A 17,216-nucleotide genomic window follows, 5' to 3' on the forward strand; every position below is an offset into this window, starting at 1 on the left:
TGCCTAGACACACAAGAGTAATAGATGTGCATATTGTCTGCTTCTTGCCTAGACACACAAGAGTAATAGATGTGCATATTGTCTGCTTCTTGCCTAGACACACAAGAGTAATAGATGTGCATATTGTCTGCTTCTTGCCTAGACACACAAGAGTAATAGATGTGCATATTGTCTGCTTCTTGCCTAGACACACAAGAGTAATAGATGTGCATATTGTCTGCTTCTTGCCTAGACACACAAGAGTAATAGATGTGCATATTGTCTGCTTCTTGCCTAGACACACAAGAGTAATAGATGTGCATATTGTCTGCTTCTTGCCTAGACACACAAGAGTAATAGATGTGCATATTGTCTGCTTCTTGCCTAGACACACAAGAGTAATAGATGTGCATATTGTCTGCTTCTTGCCTAGACACACAAGAGTAATAGATGTGCATATTGTCTGCTTCTTGCCTAGACACACAAGAGTAATAGATGTGCATATTGTCTGCTTCTTGCCTAGACACACAAGAGTAATAGATGTGCATATTGTCTGCTTCTTGCCTAGACACACAAGAGTAATAGATGTGCATATTGTCTGCTTCTTGCCTAGACACACAAGAGTAATAGATGTGCATATTGTCTGCTTCTTGCCTAGACACACAAGAGTAATAGATGTGCATATTGTCTGCTTCTTGCCTAGACACACAAGAGTAATAGATGTGCATATTGTCTGCTTCTTGCCTAGACACACAAGAGTAATAGATGTGCATATTGTCTGCTTCTTGCCTAGACACACAAGAGTAATAGATGTGCATATTGTCTGCTTCTTGCCTAGACACACAAGAGTAATAGATGTGCATATTGTCTGCTTCTTGCCTAGACACACAAGAGTAATAGATGTGCATATTGTCTGCTTCTTGCCTAGACACACAAGAGTAATAGATGTGCATATTGTCTGCTTCTTGCCTAGACACACAAGAGTAATAGATGTGCATATTGTCTGCTTCTTGCCTAGACACACAAGAGTAATAGATGTGCATATTGTCTGCTTCTTGCCTAGACACACAAGAGTAATAGATGTGCATATTGTCTGCTTCTTGCCTAGACACACAAGAGTAATAGATGTGCATATTGTCTGCTTCTTGCCTAGACACACAAGAGTAATAGATGTGCATATTGTCTGCTTCTTGCCTAGACACACAAGAGTAATAGATGTGCATATTGTCTGCTTCTTGCCTAGACACACAAGAGTAATAGATGTGCATATTGTCTGCTTCTTGCCTAGACACACAAGAGTAATAGATGTGCATATTGTCTGCTTCTTGCCTAGACACACAAGAGTAATAGATGTGCATATTGTCTGCTTCTTGCCTAGACACACAAGAGTAATAGATGTGCATATTGTCTGCTTCTTGCCTAGACACACAAGAGTAATAGATGTGCATATTGTCTGCTTCTTGCCTAGACACACAAGAGTAATAGATGTGCATATTGTCTGCTTCTTGCCTAGACACACAAGAGTAATAGATGTGCATATTGTCTGCTTCTTGCCTAGACACACAAGAGTAATAGATGTGCATATTGTCTGCTTCTTGCCTAGACACACAAGAGTAATAGATGTGCATATTGTCTGCTTCTTGCCTAGACACACAAGAGTAATAGATGTGCATATTGTCTGCTTCTTGCCTAGACACACAAGAGTAATAGATGTGCATATTGTCTGCTTCTTGCCTAGACACACAAGAGTAATAGATGTGCATATTGTCTGCTTCTTGCCTAGACACACAAGAGTAATAGATGTGCATATTGTCTGCTTCTTGCCTAGACACACAAGAGTAATAGATGTGCATATTGTCTGCTTCTTGCCTAGACACACAAGAGTAATAGATGTGCATATTGTCTGCTTCTTGCCTAGACACACAAGAGTAATAGATGTGCATATTGTCTGCTTCTTGCCTCTGAGTTGATAAAAGCCACTGACCACACTGTTGATTTGTTTATTAAAATTTATAGAGAGCTATCCAGCATGACACCAAGATTTCTAACCACGGAGTGCACATTTTTTGAGAATGGACCAAGAGTACTGCTGAGGCTGGAGACAGAGGAGGAAATTGCAGGCCATCCAAGATTTAATATCAGTGAGGAAGCTATGTAGTTTATTTAGTAAACATGGGGTCTGAGGAGCCACTGGGAGATAGATTTGGGTACCATCATTTCAAATCCTGTAGTATGCTATAGTATTGCTCAGTCTTTACTTTTGAGGATGACTGATGAAATTCCTTAAATACTTTAAAAGAGCATTTCTTGTTTGATATTCATCCATTCAACCTTTGTTGAATTTTCAGAAATTAATTGAAGGTAGCCCTCATTTTCAATCATGCCGAGATTACAATCACAATGAAACAAACTAAAAATGTACAATAGTTATATTAAAGCAGGTTATAAATAAACCAAACAAATAAATACATAAAAATACATAACATTTAAGAGGAGAAATTATACATAACATACATAACATTTAAGAGGAGATAACATACATAACATTTAAGAGGGGAAAACATAAAACAGTAAGGCTACAATAGACAGATAGATAGATAGATAGATAGATAGATAGATACTTTATTGATCCCCAGGTGAAATTCAAGATATATAAGATAATTCAATATACATAGGAGGGTTTGATTACAGATCTGAATTGACCACATCGCAAGTTTAACAATAAATAGCATCTGTTGAAATTTACATGATGCATACAATTATGTAGAGAATACTCTTTCCCCCAACAATGGAGCTATAGGTTAATAATATTCCTAATTATGATGCATTGTTATGAAGCCCTTAATGCCAGTGGCAAATAAATCATTCAGCAGCATTTCTGATTATACATGACATTTCCAATTCTATTAAAACATCAGCACATGCTTACTGTATTCCATTCCAGAGTTCCTACACCCAACTACCTTGCAAGCGCTTGAGTCATGTTTACCTGCAACAACCAATTAGTACACGATTCAACCAGGAAGTAACAAATGATCTTCACAGATAATACATAACACGGACAGTTTGCCAACAACACCTTAAAACCATTTCTGGAGATGCCGGGGATTGAACCCGGGGCCTCATACATGCAAAGCATGCGCTCTACCACTGAGCTACATCCCCTGATTGACATGCATTGTTAAGTCACAAACTACCCATAGCATGAAATCAAATTCTGTTCTGACAGTTGTTTTTTGCATCATTGATATGTAGTATGTAGTTAATACTAACCTGCATGGGGTGAGATGGGGGAGGGAGCGCAGAGATGCAGCTCCCTCCCCAATACTCTGGTTGGAGGATGTCAGGTTTCCACTAATAATATGTCTGGCGCCGTGGCTTAGTTGGTTAAAGCGCCTGTCTAGTAAACAGGAGATCCTGGGTTCGAATCCCAGCGGTGCCTAAAACGGGTGAAACTTTATTGTGCAAGCGTTTCCAAATAAAGCTACGTCAACCTCATTAACACATTCTTCTATGCACGGAGCTGTCACATGTCACTCGTAATCACGAATGCAAGGTTGAATATCCTGTCAAAATCAACCACACAAATGAATTTTGATAAGAGTTTACATACAACTTTTCATTGGCTCGCAGACTACGACAATAGGAAGTTGCGTCATTTTGTGAAATGGGAGGGAGTTTAGTTTGCACTGTGTTGTGTGTTTGAAGAATCAGCATTGTAGACTACTTGTACTAGTAATTATTTTCTTGGAGTGGTCATGTAAAGAGCCTGTACAACTAGAAGATATTTGTGACAGAAACCCGTTGGCTAAGCATTCTTTAATTGAAAACTTGAGCGATCAATTTCCCCACATACTGCGTGCTAGCTAATGTTAGTCAGAGCTTACTTGCATGGCTAAGGTTCATTGTTAGCTAGCTGGTATTAGCACACAAAGCAATTGAAGTGACATGAGTTTGATATGCAACAACAGGAGATGAAAAGCGATAGTTGCATGGTTTGCAATACCGCTAGGGTCTGAAGTGAATGGATATTTGAATGGGAATATGTTTGTTTATTTCCGAAAGAAGTCAAGTATAACGTTAGTTGCTAGCTGAGGTTGATTAGCTGTTTGACTTTGGCAAGCCAGTCCGCTAACGTAGGCTAAATAGTACCGTTTCGTTAGACGAGTTTACATCAGCGTGCTGGAGAAACTAGCTCAAGACAACCTTAACACGTCTACAGTACTTTAAGACTTGTTTGTTGTATTCAATGTTTTGCTGAATATCGCCTGTAGACACAGCACGTCTATACGACAACATGCCAGAGATCAAATTGAAACACGTCGTGTCCTGCAGCACAGAAGACAATGTAAGTTGCTATTGTCCGCCAATATTGTATTCTAGCGTCAACTAGCAAACGAATGATTGAATTGGCACGCTGGCAAATGCACGGGTTTTGCGTTTACATTTAACTAGCTATTCATTTCTTTTTCCCCACAGACGCACAAGGCAGACAATTTGCTGAGTTCAGACACTTACAGAAAGTGGAAAGCAGCGCGGCCAGGCGAGAAGCAAACCTCTGTTATCTTACAAGTAGGCTGCCAAGAGACCGGGTTTTCTTGTGGTATCCATACTCTGAAGCATACACTTTGAGATTTATTTAAATGTTACACTTAATGGAAAATCCCGCTTCAATTAATAATGAATTGTCTTTAATGTAATGTAACCTAATCACTCAATACAGTAACTACTATCAAGTGCGTATTGTGACAAGATTTTTTAATTATTCACTTTGTAAGACAAGTGTCTTCTTTAAAGTCTGTGATGTACTACCAGATGACTATGACCATAAAATCAATCAGTGTGGTTATGCAAACTCTAACAGAACACGAGTGTAAGCTCTGGAATATCTGGAAATCAGTTTGTGATGAACCACATGATCATAGACTGAATGCCCTCACTGTTACGGTACACCTCATATCAGCTCCCAGTGCTCACTGACTCTTGTTTTTTACAGTTTGAGAAAGAGGAGCAGATCCACAGCATCGACATTGGCAATGAGGGATCCGCCTTCATTGAGGTGCTTGTGGGTCACTCCACCTCTGTCAAGGATCAGGATTATGAGGTTGATAGATAAAACCTCTCTGTAATATTCTACATCTTTGAAAAATACTGTTTCTGCAACTTATATCGCATATTAATATGAAATTCCTGTCAAAATACCAGCCAACTGTGGTAAAACTGCCTAGTTGGTTTGATCTGATTATTAAAAAGAACCAAGTTCAACTTTCTGCGTAATGTATACATTTTAAAGAATGGATGAACCATTTGCAATGTTTTGGGCAATTATATGGTTGGGGCCTCACGGTGTAGTAATAATAATTTAGTGGATGAGCAGTAGGACTTGAGATGGTGACCCTTGTCTCTCTTTTGAGGTTCTGTTGGTCACGTCCTCCTTCATGTCTCCGACGGAGAGCCGCGGCAGCACCAACACCAGCAGAGTTCGCTTCTTTGGGCCCAACCAGCTCGTCAAGGCCACAGCACAAGAGAAGTGGGACCGTGTGAAGATCGTCTGCTCTCAGCCCTACAGTAAAGTAGGTGACACACCCTGTCTGCATGCTGTTAGGGTTAGGGTCACACCCTGTCTGCATGCTGTATGGGTTAGGGTGAGGGTCATACCCTGTCTGCATGCTGTATGGGTTAGGGTTAGGGTCATACCCTGTCTGCATGCTGTTAGGGTTAGGGGCACACCCTGTCTGCATGCTGTATGGGTTAGGGGCACACCCTGTCTGCATGCTGTATGGGTTAGGGTTATGGTCACACCCTGTCTGCATGCTGTATGGGTTATGGTCACACCCTGTCTGTATGCTGTTAGGGTTAGGGTCACACCCTGTCTGCATGCTGTATGGGTTAGGGTTAGGGTCATACCCTGTCTGCATGCTGTATGGGTTAGGGGCACACCCTGTCTGCATGCTGTATGGGTTAGGGTCACACCCTGTCTGCATGCTGTATGGGTTATGGTCACACCCTGTCTGCATGCTGTATGGGTTATGGTCACACCCTGTCTGCATGCTGCACGCTGTATGGGTTATGGTCACACCCTGTCTGCATGCTGTATGAGCCTGTTCACATGACACAGACCACCCTAGCAAGGGCAGCGGAACGGTGGTAATGCTGGCGCAACACTAGCGTTGAACAAGCTGAGCGTTGAACGAGCTGAGCGTTGAACGAGCTGAGCGTCGAACGAGCCGAGCGTCGAACGAGCCGAGCGTCGAACAAGCTGAGCGTTGAACTTGGTTCAACTTTCAAAGTGCAACATGAGCGTATTCAATTGTCAAACCGGTCTGGAAGGGAAAGTATGGAATTATGAACTACTGTTTTCCACATAACATAGAAAAACGCACAAAAAAAAGAGAAGGGACAATGGTTAAAATCTTATATCAAATATTATTTGGGAAATATTGTTCATCTGTCATTTTTTTTACAGACAATTGCTTATGGATTGGCCTTTGTGAAGTTCCATTCACCACCTGACAACAGTGATCCACCTGCCTCTTCCCCTGTAAGCTCCTTATCCATGCTGTTTACATAGATTGTGTTAATGCTCCATGCTGTTTTATGCAACACCTGTTTACATAGATTGTGTTAATGCTCCATGTTGTTTTATGCAACACCTGTTTACATATATTGTGTTAATGCTCCATGCTGTTTTATGCAACACCTGTTTACATATATTGTGTTAATGCTCCATGTTGTTTTATGCAACACCTGTTTACATATATTGTGTTAATGCTCCATGTTGTTTTATGCAACACCTGTTTACATATATTGTGTTAATGCTCCATGCTGTTTTGTTATTTGGAAGTAGCAAGCATTTGGAAATAGGCCTGGGACAGTAATCGCAACACCGCGGTTATGTGACGCTTACCGCGGGTCTGACCTCGTCACAGTCATCACCGCAAAAAAAAACAAAAAAACATATTGGGTAACGCCGGGATGTGTTATGTGAGGGATCATATTTGGTAATGCCGGGATGTGTTATGTGAGGGATCATATTGGGTAATGCTGGGATGCGTTATGTGAGGTTAGCCTGACGAGCCAGACCCACATTAAAATGTAGGGTCTGGGCACTCACCGTTCCCAGTGCTCAGTCCGAGGGGCGGGATAATCGGTTGTCTTTCAAATTCCCTCTGCACGCAATAGGACAGCTATGAGTCCCATGCGTTTCCTACCAGCGGAGCTAGTTGGCTAGTTCAAACTTTTGACAACTTAATAAAAGCTTAACTCGTGCTGTTCACCAACAGCAACATCTATTTCTAGGTTAATGTGAGGTATCATCTTATGACATGGGTTCAAGGTTTTCTAAACAGAACTTCAAAACTTATCATCAAAAGATGGAGCAAACACAACCTTTTTCGTTTTGGGGAGCACAATGTTCCATGACCCATAACAACATTCCATTTGTGTTTACTATTGGGCCTATATGCGAGAGTACCTGTGTAATGTAATCATTCTAAAGTGGTATATACTGCGAAATCACAGGAATTTGTTGCTTTTCAGCCACGGTAAGAAAAAAATCCATACCATCCCGGGCCTGTTTGGAAATAATGAAACCTTTCACTTAACATGATCTGCACTTAATATTCCATTGGATTCCGATTGGGAAAGTGGGACTAGCTAACAAGCATTGATCTCAGGCTTCATTACCGGCCACAGGGTCATTCTGTGTCAAATCAGATAATGTTGTCGTAGCACCATCTCAGATTTTTTTAAAACTCTGTCTAGTTCATGAATATGTTGTAAAACCAAGGCCTGTAAAATATGTCTGTTCAAATCCTGGAGAATGTTGTCCTGAAAAGAACTGCTCTACTCTGCGTGTAACACTATATTTACCTCCATACACATCAACAGAAACTCACCAAACTGGGGCAGTTCCGAGTGAAGGAAGAGTCTCCCTCTAAAGGCCAGAGTCTCCAACCTGGCAGTCTGTTTTTTAGCCGCGACAGCTCCAAAGCCAGCAGCACCACTCCCAAGGGTAGGACGTGCTGCACACTTCCATCGCCATTTGTTCACTTTCAGTTTCATTTTATGCATTTTCTTTTTTTGGGACCATGTACAATTTCAAACATAAACGTTGCCATTCAATGCATTGTACCAGAGTTAGCCGTAGGCCAATTTACATGAACAGATGGGCAGCCAGGTGCTTTAGATAGATAGATACTTTATTGATCCCCAAGGGGAAATTCAAGGTCTCAGTAGCATACAGACATCACACACAACATGCACTTACTTTGTTGAAGAAAGCATTGTTGTGTTGGGATTCTTCTGTTCAGTAAAGCTATGACTTATTGATTGACTTATTGATTTCTATGGGGTAGCTCACAGATGGAGTGCAGCCGTTTAAAAAGGTGGCTAGTTTGACATTTCAAATAACCTTATAGTTTTTCCATTCTTTCTGTTGTCAGATAAATCACTTCCAATTAGTTCTTACAAACAGCTTAAATTGGGTTTGGGTTGTCTTAGGCTCAGCCTCAATACATTCACTCTTCAATATCATAATGCTTGGTCTTTATAATTAAAACAATGACTAAAATATGTTACATTGTGTGGTTAATGGGTCATTCCGTGTCAGATCACCCAGTGGCTGGCAGGTCACCCTCTCCCAAAAAATCTGAAAAAAATCACAGGTGTTTGTAGATCAAACCTATGCATAAATCTTAAATAGTATATCTCTATCACTAATGGTTCCAAAACTACAGCCCTTTGAAGTTTCGAGTCATTTTAAGCATCGTGGTGAACAATCCTTTTTGTTCAACTTCCAACATTATTGGCTCTTTTGGTATTTCACACACATTAGTGAAACTATGTGAATAGAAGTACATTTTCCTGTTGAATTAAACAATCCAATCAAATCAGGTGTATCTTGTGTAATTCCCCCTCTGCAAAGCTCTGAAAATGGCTATAAATTCATTATGTGAAAAAACATCACCACCTTTTGAGGGCTTGTCATTCAAAAAGTATGTGACACACATTCATCAGATTTTTTCCCCTTTTCTCATGTATGGATTATAAGGTCATGTCCATGCATTAAATTTGGTTGTTAACATTATCATATTGTCAGAGCATTTTTATTAAATTGGGCTTGATTTTCAAAAAGCCCGTTTTCATCTTCTCAATTCACCACGTGGACGTGGACATGTGGTGCAAAGTGGTACTGCAGATCCAGTACAAATTCAGTGGATTTATAGACAAGATTTAAAAAAAATCTTATCTCAATGAAGAAACTCGGCAACAAGCCCAAATTTTGGGGAGATGATCCTCACATACAGAATGATTTATGGTAGAATTAAAAAAAAATCCTGTTAACTGTTCACGTGGTGAAATGAGAAGATGAAAACAGGCTTTTTGAAAATCAAGCCCAATTTTAAAAAAATGCTCTGAAAATATGAAAATAACAACCAAAGTTAATGCATGGACAGGACCTTATAATACATATGTGTAGGAAAAAAAATCTGATGAATTTGTGTCACATACTTTTTGAACGAGAAGCCCTCAAAGGTGATGATGTCTTTTCACATTATCAATTTATAGCCATTTTCAGAGCTTTGCAGAGGGGGAATTACACAAGATACATCTGATCCGATTGGATTTTTTAATTCAACAGGAAAATGTACTTCTATTCACATAGTTTCACTAATGTGTGTGAAATACCAAAAGAGCCAATAATGCTGGAAGTTGAACAAAAAGGATTGTTCACCACAATGCTTAAAATGACTTGAAGTTTCAAAGGGCTGTAGTTTTGCAACGATTAGTTATACAGATATACTATTTAAGATCTATGCATGGATTTGGTCTACAAACACCTGTGATTTTTTCCGGAGAGGGTCACCTGCCAAATTGCGCTGAAATTGGGTGATTTCACACGGAATGACCCCAATGTCACCTTGATCCTGGATTAAATAATTTATCTTTTTTTTTTTTTTTATTAGACTGGTACATGACGAAGTGAACATGTAAATTGTTAATTCTTCATTATTACATAGGCCTGTGCAATTAATCAGACTTTAAATTCAATCTTGATTTCGGCTCCCAACAATCACAACAAACAATGTAACAGAGAAAATAATATAATTTTGTCACATTCTGTTAAGCAATAGTGTTTTGGAAATACATAGCCTACAATTCCAATTCTTGTACAGATAGCGCACTGACCCAAGATTCAGAAGAGAAAACATCAGTTACATTTACACACATTGGGAAAGTCCGACCATGTGTTCAACTTAATTATTAGCTATCCAGTATCAAGATTCCACGCATTGCTGCAGTGGTAGCTAAAGCAGAGAGCCAGGAAAAGATAACTGATAATGAAAAGGAACATGTAGGATCAAAGGATCAAAAGAAAAGTGGCTAATATGCTGCTCAATTGTGAAGAAACCCCCCAAAGGCAATGAGTAATCATGATTAGAATATTGACCAAAATTTGTGATTATGAGTTTTGCCGTAATCGAACAGCCCTATGAGAAAATACAGAAGTACTGTATACTGGAATGTCAGTGAATGAGAGCAGCTTTGATGATATAAATGGTTCCCATTTTAATTAGACTATTTCTTCACATTTCAAGTATACTGTGTTGAGCTATTTTAACAATTAGGCCCATTTCAGTTGCCATCCTGGGTAGAATTTCCTTCCAAGCTTGCAACAGTCAGCTATTGTCAATAAAGATAGCAAGCTGTAAGCTCAAGGCAAGGTTAGCCTACCTAGAAACTCATCTAACCGTAGGTGGGGATCGCTAAAGTACAATAGTGCATGAAAGCTCCTGGCTGCAGCAGATGGCCTTCATCAAATAGTTATTTGCTTATTGTCAAGAGGAATATGAACTTATCTTCTCATAGGAGCTGCAGCTTGCATATCATATTCATCTTTTTTTTACTGCCATTTCTCCATAATTTTCTATAAGAATAGATGTGTAATCCCAATGAACTGCATTTCTAATAGTGTGTGTCTGAGATGACGTCACAAAAGTGGGCCTGACACTGTGGCCGGACAACTTCATGTGGAAAGACGCTTGCACCAGCAGACAGACCTGGAGTAGTGCACTAGAGTAGTGCACTAGCTGAGCACACAGATCTAGAGTAGTGCAGTGGTGGAGTAGTGCACTAGAGTAGTGTACACAGATCTGGAGTAGTGCACTAGCTGTGCATAGAGATCTGGAGTAGTGCACTAGCTGATCTGGAGTAGTGCATTAGCTGAGCATAGTGATCTGGAGTAGTGCATTAGCTGAGCATAGAGATCTGGAGTAGTGCACTAGCTGAGCATAGAGATCTGGAGTAGTGCACTGGAGTAGTGCAATAGCTGAGCATAGAGATCTGGAGTAATGCACTAGCTGAGCATAGAGATCTAGAGTAGTGCACTAGCTTAGCATAGAGATCTGGAGTAGTGCACTGGAGTAGTGCTCTAGCTGATCTGGAGTAGTGCACTGGCTGAGCATAAAAAATGAATGTCTCAACTCTTGTGATTTTAATTTACATCTCCAATCTTGACTCACTGCTTTCATTGCTAAGCCTGGTCATGATGCACTTCTGAACACACATAGAATGACTTCCTTAAGCGATTCAAATATAAGATCTACATTTGTATCATCATCTTCAATGATGTGAACAACATTCATGGCATGGTCAGTTGACCGCAGATGTTTTGTTTCCTTCGCAAAACTTTGTTACGAGTAAACAAAACTAACTAACTAACGCAGGAAGTATGTTGGCTACTGAAAAAACCATTAATAATCTATATAGCCATTGTAATTGAATCGAAATACAGTTAAAAGCACTGTCACTTAATAAAGTCTTTTCCCCCGATTTGATGGGATCACTATTACTTGGTTGGTGCACATTCCATAGCACTGCTCAATTCAATGCTATTAGTAAAGTCCTTGGAGTAACCTTTAGTAACTCCGACACATGCTATTGTTTTATCTTTTTGTAATGCTAATACCTTGGATTTGTCTTTTGTTCTTCCATATTGGCAAAGCATCAGAAATGAGCTGAATGAAAATACCATTTTTATATCCAGGTTGTGTTTTGGGTTGTAAGCTCTCTAAAAACACATTGGGAATATTAATGATAATAATAACTAGATGTACCGCAGAGCGGTACAAAATATGACCGCCACCCAGTCCAGCACATTTTTTCCACAAAAATAAATCACGCTGAAAGGCCTATATGATTCTAACTGTCTCACTAAATTGCATTATCCACACTCAATTCTCACTGGTATCTGCTAGACAACAAGTACCAAAACATGATTAGTTCATAGATTTCACATGTAAAATTCATTTTATACAATCTTGCCTGTTCATAATTCTGAGAAATTCTTGAATTGTGTGCATGTGTGCGTGTACACGTTTATGTGTGTGTGTGCGTGTGCGTGTTTGTGTGTTTGCCTGCGTATGTGTGTTTGTGCATGTGCATGCATGCGTACATATGTCTACTGTGTGAGTATGTGTCACACGTATGATTACTGTGAATGTATGTGTGTGCGTGTGTATCTGTTTATGCACATGTGTGCACATGGAATGGGTTAACATGACCCCTGGAGGCAAACATGGGGGTGGGGTCAATTTGACATGTGAAATCTATGAACTAATCATGTTTTGGTACTTGTTGTCTAGCAGATACCAGTGAGAATTGAGTGTGGATAATGCAATTTAGTGAGACAGTTAGAATCATATAGGCCTTTCAGCGTGATTTATTTTTGTGGAAAAAATGTGCTGGACTGGGCGGCGGTCATATTTTGTACCGCTATATATATATAATATTGAGGTGAAAAACCTTTTGCTTTGTGGGACAAGCTTAACAGGCAATGTAGTGTTCACAGCCAAATCAAGGTCAGCACAACTATGACCACAGCATAGGTCTGCAGAACTATGACCACAGCATAGGTCAGTTTGCAGTGTATCTCAAGATTGTTTCCTGGACAGTTCTCGTACACTGTTGTAAACACAAGATTAAATGTGGAGCTTGCTATAATGTATACTGTCTGTCCCTCCTCTTTGCATCTATAGACTGTGTTGGTGATTTTTCTCTGGTTTCCTGTGTGTGTGTGTGTGTGTGTGTGTGTGTGTGTGTGTGTGTGTGTGTGTGTGTGTGTAGTCTCCACTCAGAATGACAAGTTGAGTTATGCTGCAGCGACTCTGAAGTCGGAGTCTGCTACTCCTACGTCTTCCAGCTCTACCTCGTCCCAGGTACGTCTACAAATCTCTCTGTCTCTCTCTCTCCTCTCTCTCCTCTCTCTCTCTCGCTAGATTCCAGGTGTCTGTGGACTTAAATTGGTAAAATATGTCTTGTCTTCACCGTGGGATAGTGAGAAACGTAATTTCGATCTCTTTGTATGTCTGGAACATGTGAAGAAATTGACAATAAAGCTGACTTTGAGGTGACTTTTCAAAACCTGATTAGAATGTTATTATTCGTATAATAAAGATTTCAAATAATTTCCTTCCTTACCGAGAAGGCTCAGGATAAGTGGTTCCGCTTCTCTCGTTCCCGTTCTCTTGCAGGTATTTATTTCAGTTTCACAATGAGGGAAAAATCCAACCTCGAAGCGAAGCATTTATTCACTTAACTCATTGAATGCCAAGCTGTTTTCGGAAGCTTTGAGTACCAGCCATCTAGATTGTTGATGATTTTTGTACAGCCACAGCATATTCTGTGTTATAGCTTTGAACACATACAATGGCTCGTTTGAAAGGTGAGACTTTAAGCTCTCAGTGGGTGCAAACCGTGTATTTCTACACGCCTCTGTTCCTGAGAAATCCCAAGCTAAACAGTGGCTAGTTTTCATCAAAATCCCCGTTTTTTTTTTCTAGAAATGGAGATATTGCGTCTTTTATGAGTCACCATCACCGACATATTTGGCACTCTGGCAAGGGCGTGCCCTCTTGCAAGCGTGACTCGGCCTACCACCCACTCCGCTAGGCCCGGCTCGTGGTGGAGATGGAACGGTGTTCAGTCACTCACACACATGTTTTTGACCTGTCGTGGTCAGTCATCTTTTCTTAGTAGAAAGGTGGACTCATCCAGCGTTGTCTGGTGAAAACGCACCTGCTGCAATATCTTTTTCTTCGACTTTTTCATTTCTCCCTTCAGCACCTGAGAAGTGTTGCCTGCAAAGTTTCTGGGAAGAGATCTAACGAGACCTGCCACCTAGTGATAAACCCACTGATAGGCTAATCAGTGACTGATTCAAAACAAAGCGGCAACCATCGAAAGCCGAGTTAAGATCAAACGTCCAGATAAAATGTCCAGATCTTGTGTTTTAATGAGTTTTCGATCGTCATATATTTCATTTCCATTCATCACAGAGTTCCCAAAATCACATACAAGGTGTGTTAGAGTGTCTAGTTTCGTAATTAAAAAAAAACAAACTAAAAACGTAATATTACATTTTTGGCACTTACGTTTTTGGCACTCAATGAGTTAAGTATTTTTAACAAAGAAACATGGGCACTCTGGTATTTTCTATTTTGCAAAGCTTCAATTTTCCAATAAAACTCCTATAACATATCATCTCATATTCACAACAAGTTGAAAAATACAAAGCTGGGGGTTTGAGAGCATTCTACAAATTATCTCTGGATCGTTCCTAGGTTTCTGAAATATCATGGAATTTTAATAAAGTTTATTCCAGACATGGAAAGTCAGGGAATTTGATCTGAATTTGATTTTTGGGGCAAAGTCAGGGAATATCAGGGGATTTTGTTGTAGCAGTTTAAAATCTACTTGCCATTAATAAATATATTTCCAGGCAACATTGGTGTTTATCAGGATAATTATTAGCTTGTATCAATACTGTCTGCATGAGTGGTTGTGCTTAGCCCTACTTTGTTTTTTTAATGCCCATTTACTAATTTCCAGCTCTAAAAAAACAGTCAACGATTCTTAGAACGCTATGAGTATTCCAGAGGTCAGAGGTCACTTCACTTTCCCTTTAGTGTAAATCCCTTTAGTGTATTGAATTATGCATCCTCTTGCCTTTTCCCATGTTGAAGCATTATGCACCCTCTTGCCCTTTCTCATGTTGAAGCATTATGCACCCTCTTGCCCTTTCTCATGTTGAAGAATGACTTGGGTGTGTGACCTCTGTGTGACTTTATTTTGTTTACCGTAATGAAACAGGAAGTCATGCACTACTGCGTGAATGTCCCTCTATATATGCCCCTCATATAATACCTCTCGTCCAATCAGATATTAAATATTTGCCCCTCATATAATACCTCTCGTCCAATCAGATATTAAATATTTGCCCCTCATAGAATGCCTCTCGTCCAATCAGATATTAAATATTTGCCCCTCATATAATGCCTCTCATCCAATCAGATATTAAATATTTGCCCCTCATATAATGCCTCTCGTCTAATCTGATATTAAATAGTTGTATAATTTTCTGTAGCCCCATCTGAGGTCACCATAGTATGAGGTCACCATGGCATTCAACAAGCGTCACATCCATGAGAAGAGGTGAAATGCACGCACCCTTCCTGTTTCCATGGTGATTTCTCACACTTCACACATAGCGATGGATGGAGACGCTCCTGTTCCCTGTACGCCGCAGTGTCCAGTGTTTCTGTGTCGTGGTGGTCACCAGGACGGCATCTGTACGCCGCAGTGTCCAGTGTTTCTGTGTCGTGGTGGTCACCAGGACGGCATTGTGTTAGCTAGAAACGGCCCTGTGGGTCTGCACTGGCTCATCAGGCCACTGATGGAGGTGATTTCACCTCTCCTGCCCCAGTCACTCTGATGGAGGTGATTTCACCTCTCCTGCCCCAATCACTCTGGGCCAGAGACCTTGCAGAGTGGCGTGGCCATAAATGGTGCACTTGTACTGGTTCAAATTGAATCCTCCAATGCACTCAATACTTTTCTTGAGTGCCTTTAACAACTCCGCCTTTGTTATCAAAAAATAAAAAAAAAATGAATGAAATGAAGGAATCCATATAAGTGATTGTTCCATGTCATTGGCACAGGCCTCCGGCTTGGATTAAGCATTTGAACTTCAGTTAGCAAAAAGAGTCAGAACTTCATCTTTCAAGAAGGTATTTGATGGACCTTACAGTATATGGATTTTCAGCCTACACAGCCTAAACTGACGATCACCGAGCGATCACTAGTCTTGAATTTCCCCTGGGGATCAGTAAAGTATCTATCTGTCTAAATCTCGCCAACCGCAAGATCTTTGTTCTTCTGTTGTTCTACAACTCAATGATGAGCTATTTCTCCAATGCCCAAATTAAGAGAATACGTTAGATACAGGAAAGAAAAGAAGCCCTGTATAACTAAGTTGTTTTTTTATGCCTTGGTGATGTGTAAACATTTAATCTTGCGTGGTCCATTTTGCTCTGGTTAATTATGTGGTCAGTTATGCTCTGGTTAATTGCAGAGGCTGCATCACCATGACGAAGAACAACAACAGGGAAAGCAATGCGTGTCTTTGTTATCTCACAAATGATTAGACAGACGACATGCATCACAGCATCCATCATGAACACATTCCTCATCTGGTCATCAGTGACCTAATAAGTCCAATCACTGTCTACTCAGTGAATAAATGAGCTAAATGAACCATTGCATGTATTCCAGCACCAGTTCAGTTGCTGCGTGCGATGTGGACTGATGTCATGTTTTGTGACTTGGCTCTTTTGTAACACACTCACACTCTCTCTCTCTCTCTCTCTCTCTCTCTCTCTCTCTCTCTCTTTCTTACTTTCTCTCTCTCTCTCTCTCTCTTACTTTCTCTCTCTCTCTCTCTTCTCTCTCTCTCTCTCTCTTTCTCTCTCTCTCTCTCTCTCTCTCTCTCTCTTTCTTTCTCTCTCTCTCTCTTTCTTTCTTTCTTTCTCTCTCTCTCTTTCTTTCTCTCTCTCTCTCGCCTTGTCTTGTCTTGCCCTCTCTGTCTGTCTGTCTCTCTGTTTCTCTGCCTTGCTCTCTCCTGTTTCTGTCTCCTAGGTTCCAGTGAAGAGGAAGTTTGAGTTCAGCAAAGAGAGACAGGAGGCCCCTCCGCCTAAGAAGCCCAGTCCAGCTGGTTCCCCAGAGGCCAAGAGCAGCACCCCTAAACCCAAAGCCAGACCCAGCACAACAACACCCAGCCCCAAGGGTGAGGCATGGGGTGGCCCTCACCCTCACACACTCACCCTCACCCTCACACACTCACCCTCACCCTCACACACTCACCCTCACCCTCACACACTCACCCTCACACACTCACC

General features: G+C 40.6%; 1 protein-coding gene and 2 non-coding genes across 3 annotated transcripts in view; 2 read left to right on the forward strand and 1 right to left on the reverse strand.

Moving 5' to 3' along the window:
- Positions 1–3,072: 3,072 nt before the first annotated feature.
- On the reverse strand, positions 3,073–3,144 carry trnaa-ugc. The gene has a single exon. It is a non-coding gene; the product is annotated as a tRNA-Ala (tRNA).
- A 203-nt stretch (positions 3,145–3,347) lies between these two features.
- Positions 3,348–3,421, forward strand: trnat-agu. The gene has a single exon. It is a non-coding gene; the product is annotated as a tRNA-Thr (tRNA).
- Positions 3,422–3,647: 226 nt separating this feature from the next.
- xrcc1 (X-ray repair complementing defective repair in Chinese hamster cells 1) overlaps positions 3,648–17,216 on the forward strand; it is a 35,045-nt gene continuing 21,476 nt past the window's right edge. The window contains exons 1-8 of the mRNA XM_048261155.1: positions 3,648–4,327; positions 4,459–4,551; positions 4,976–5,083; positions 5,394–5,552; positions 6,446–6,520; positions 7,870–7,993; positions 13,108–13,199; positions 16,957–17,104. Coding sequence (XP_048117112.1) covers positions 4,277–4,327; positions 4,459–4,551; positions 4,976–5,083; positions 5,394–5,552; positions 6,446–6,520; positions 7,870–7,993; positions 13,108–13,199; positions 16,957–17,104 — 850 coding nt within the window. The 5' untranslated portion in view covers positions 3,648–4,276. The remainder of the gene's footprint in view (positions 4,328–4,458; positions 4,552–4,975; positions 5,084–5,393; positions 5,553–6,445; positions 6,521–7,869; positions 7,994–13,107; positions 13,200–16,956; positions 17,105–17,216) is intronic.

Source organism: Alosa alosa, chromosome 13 (genome assembly GCF_017589495.1).
Source record: "Alosa alosa isolate M-15738 ecotype Scorff River chromosome 13, AALO_Geno_1.1, whole genome shotgun sequence".
Lineage (NCBI taxonomy): Eukaryota > Metazoa > Chordata > Actinopteri > Clupeiformes > Clupeidae > Alosa > Alosa alosa.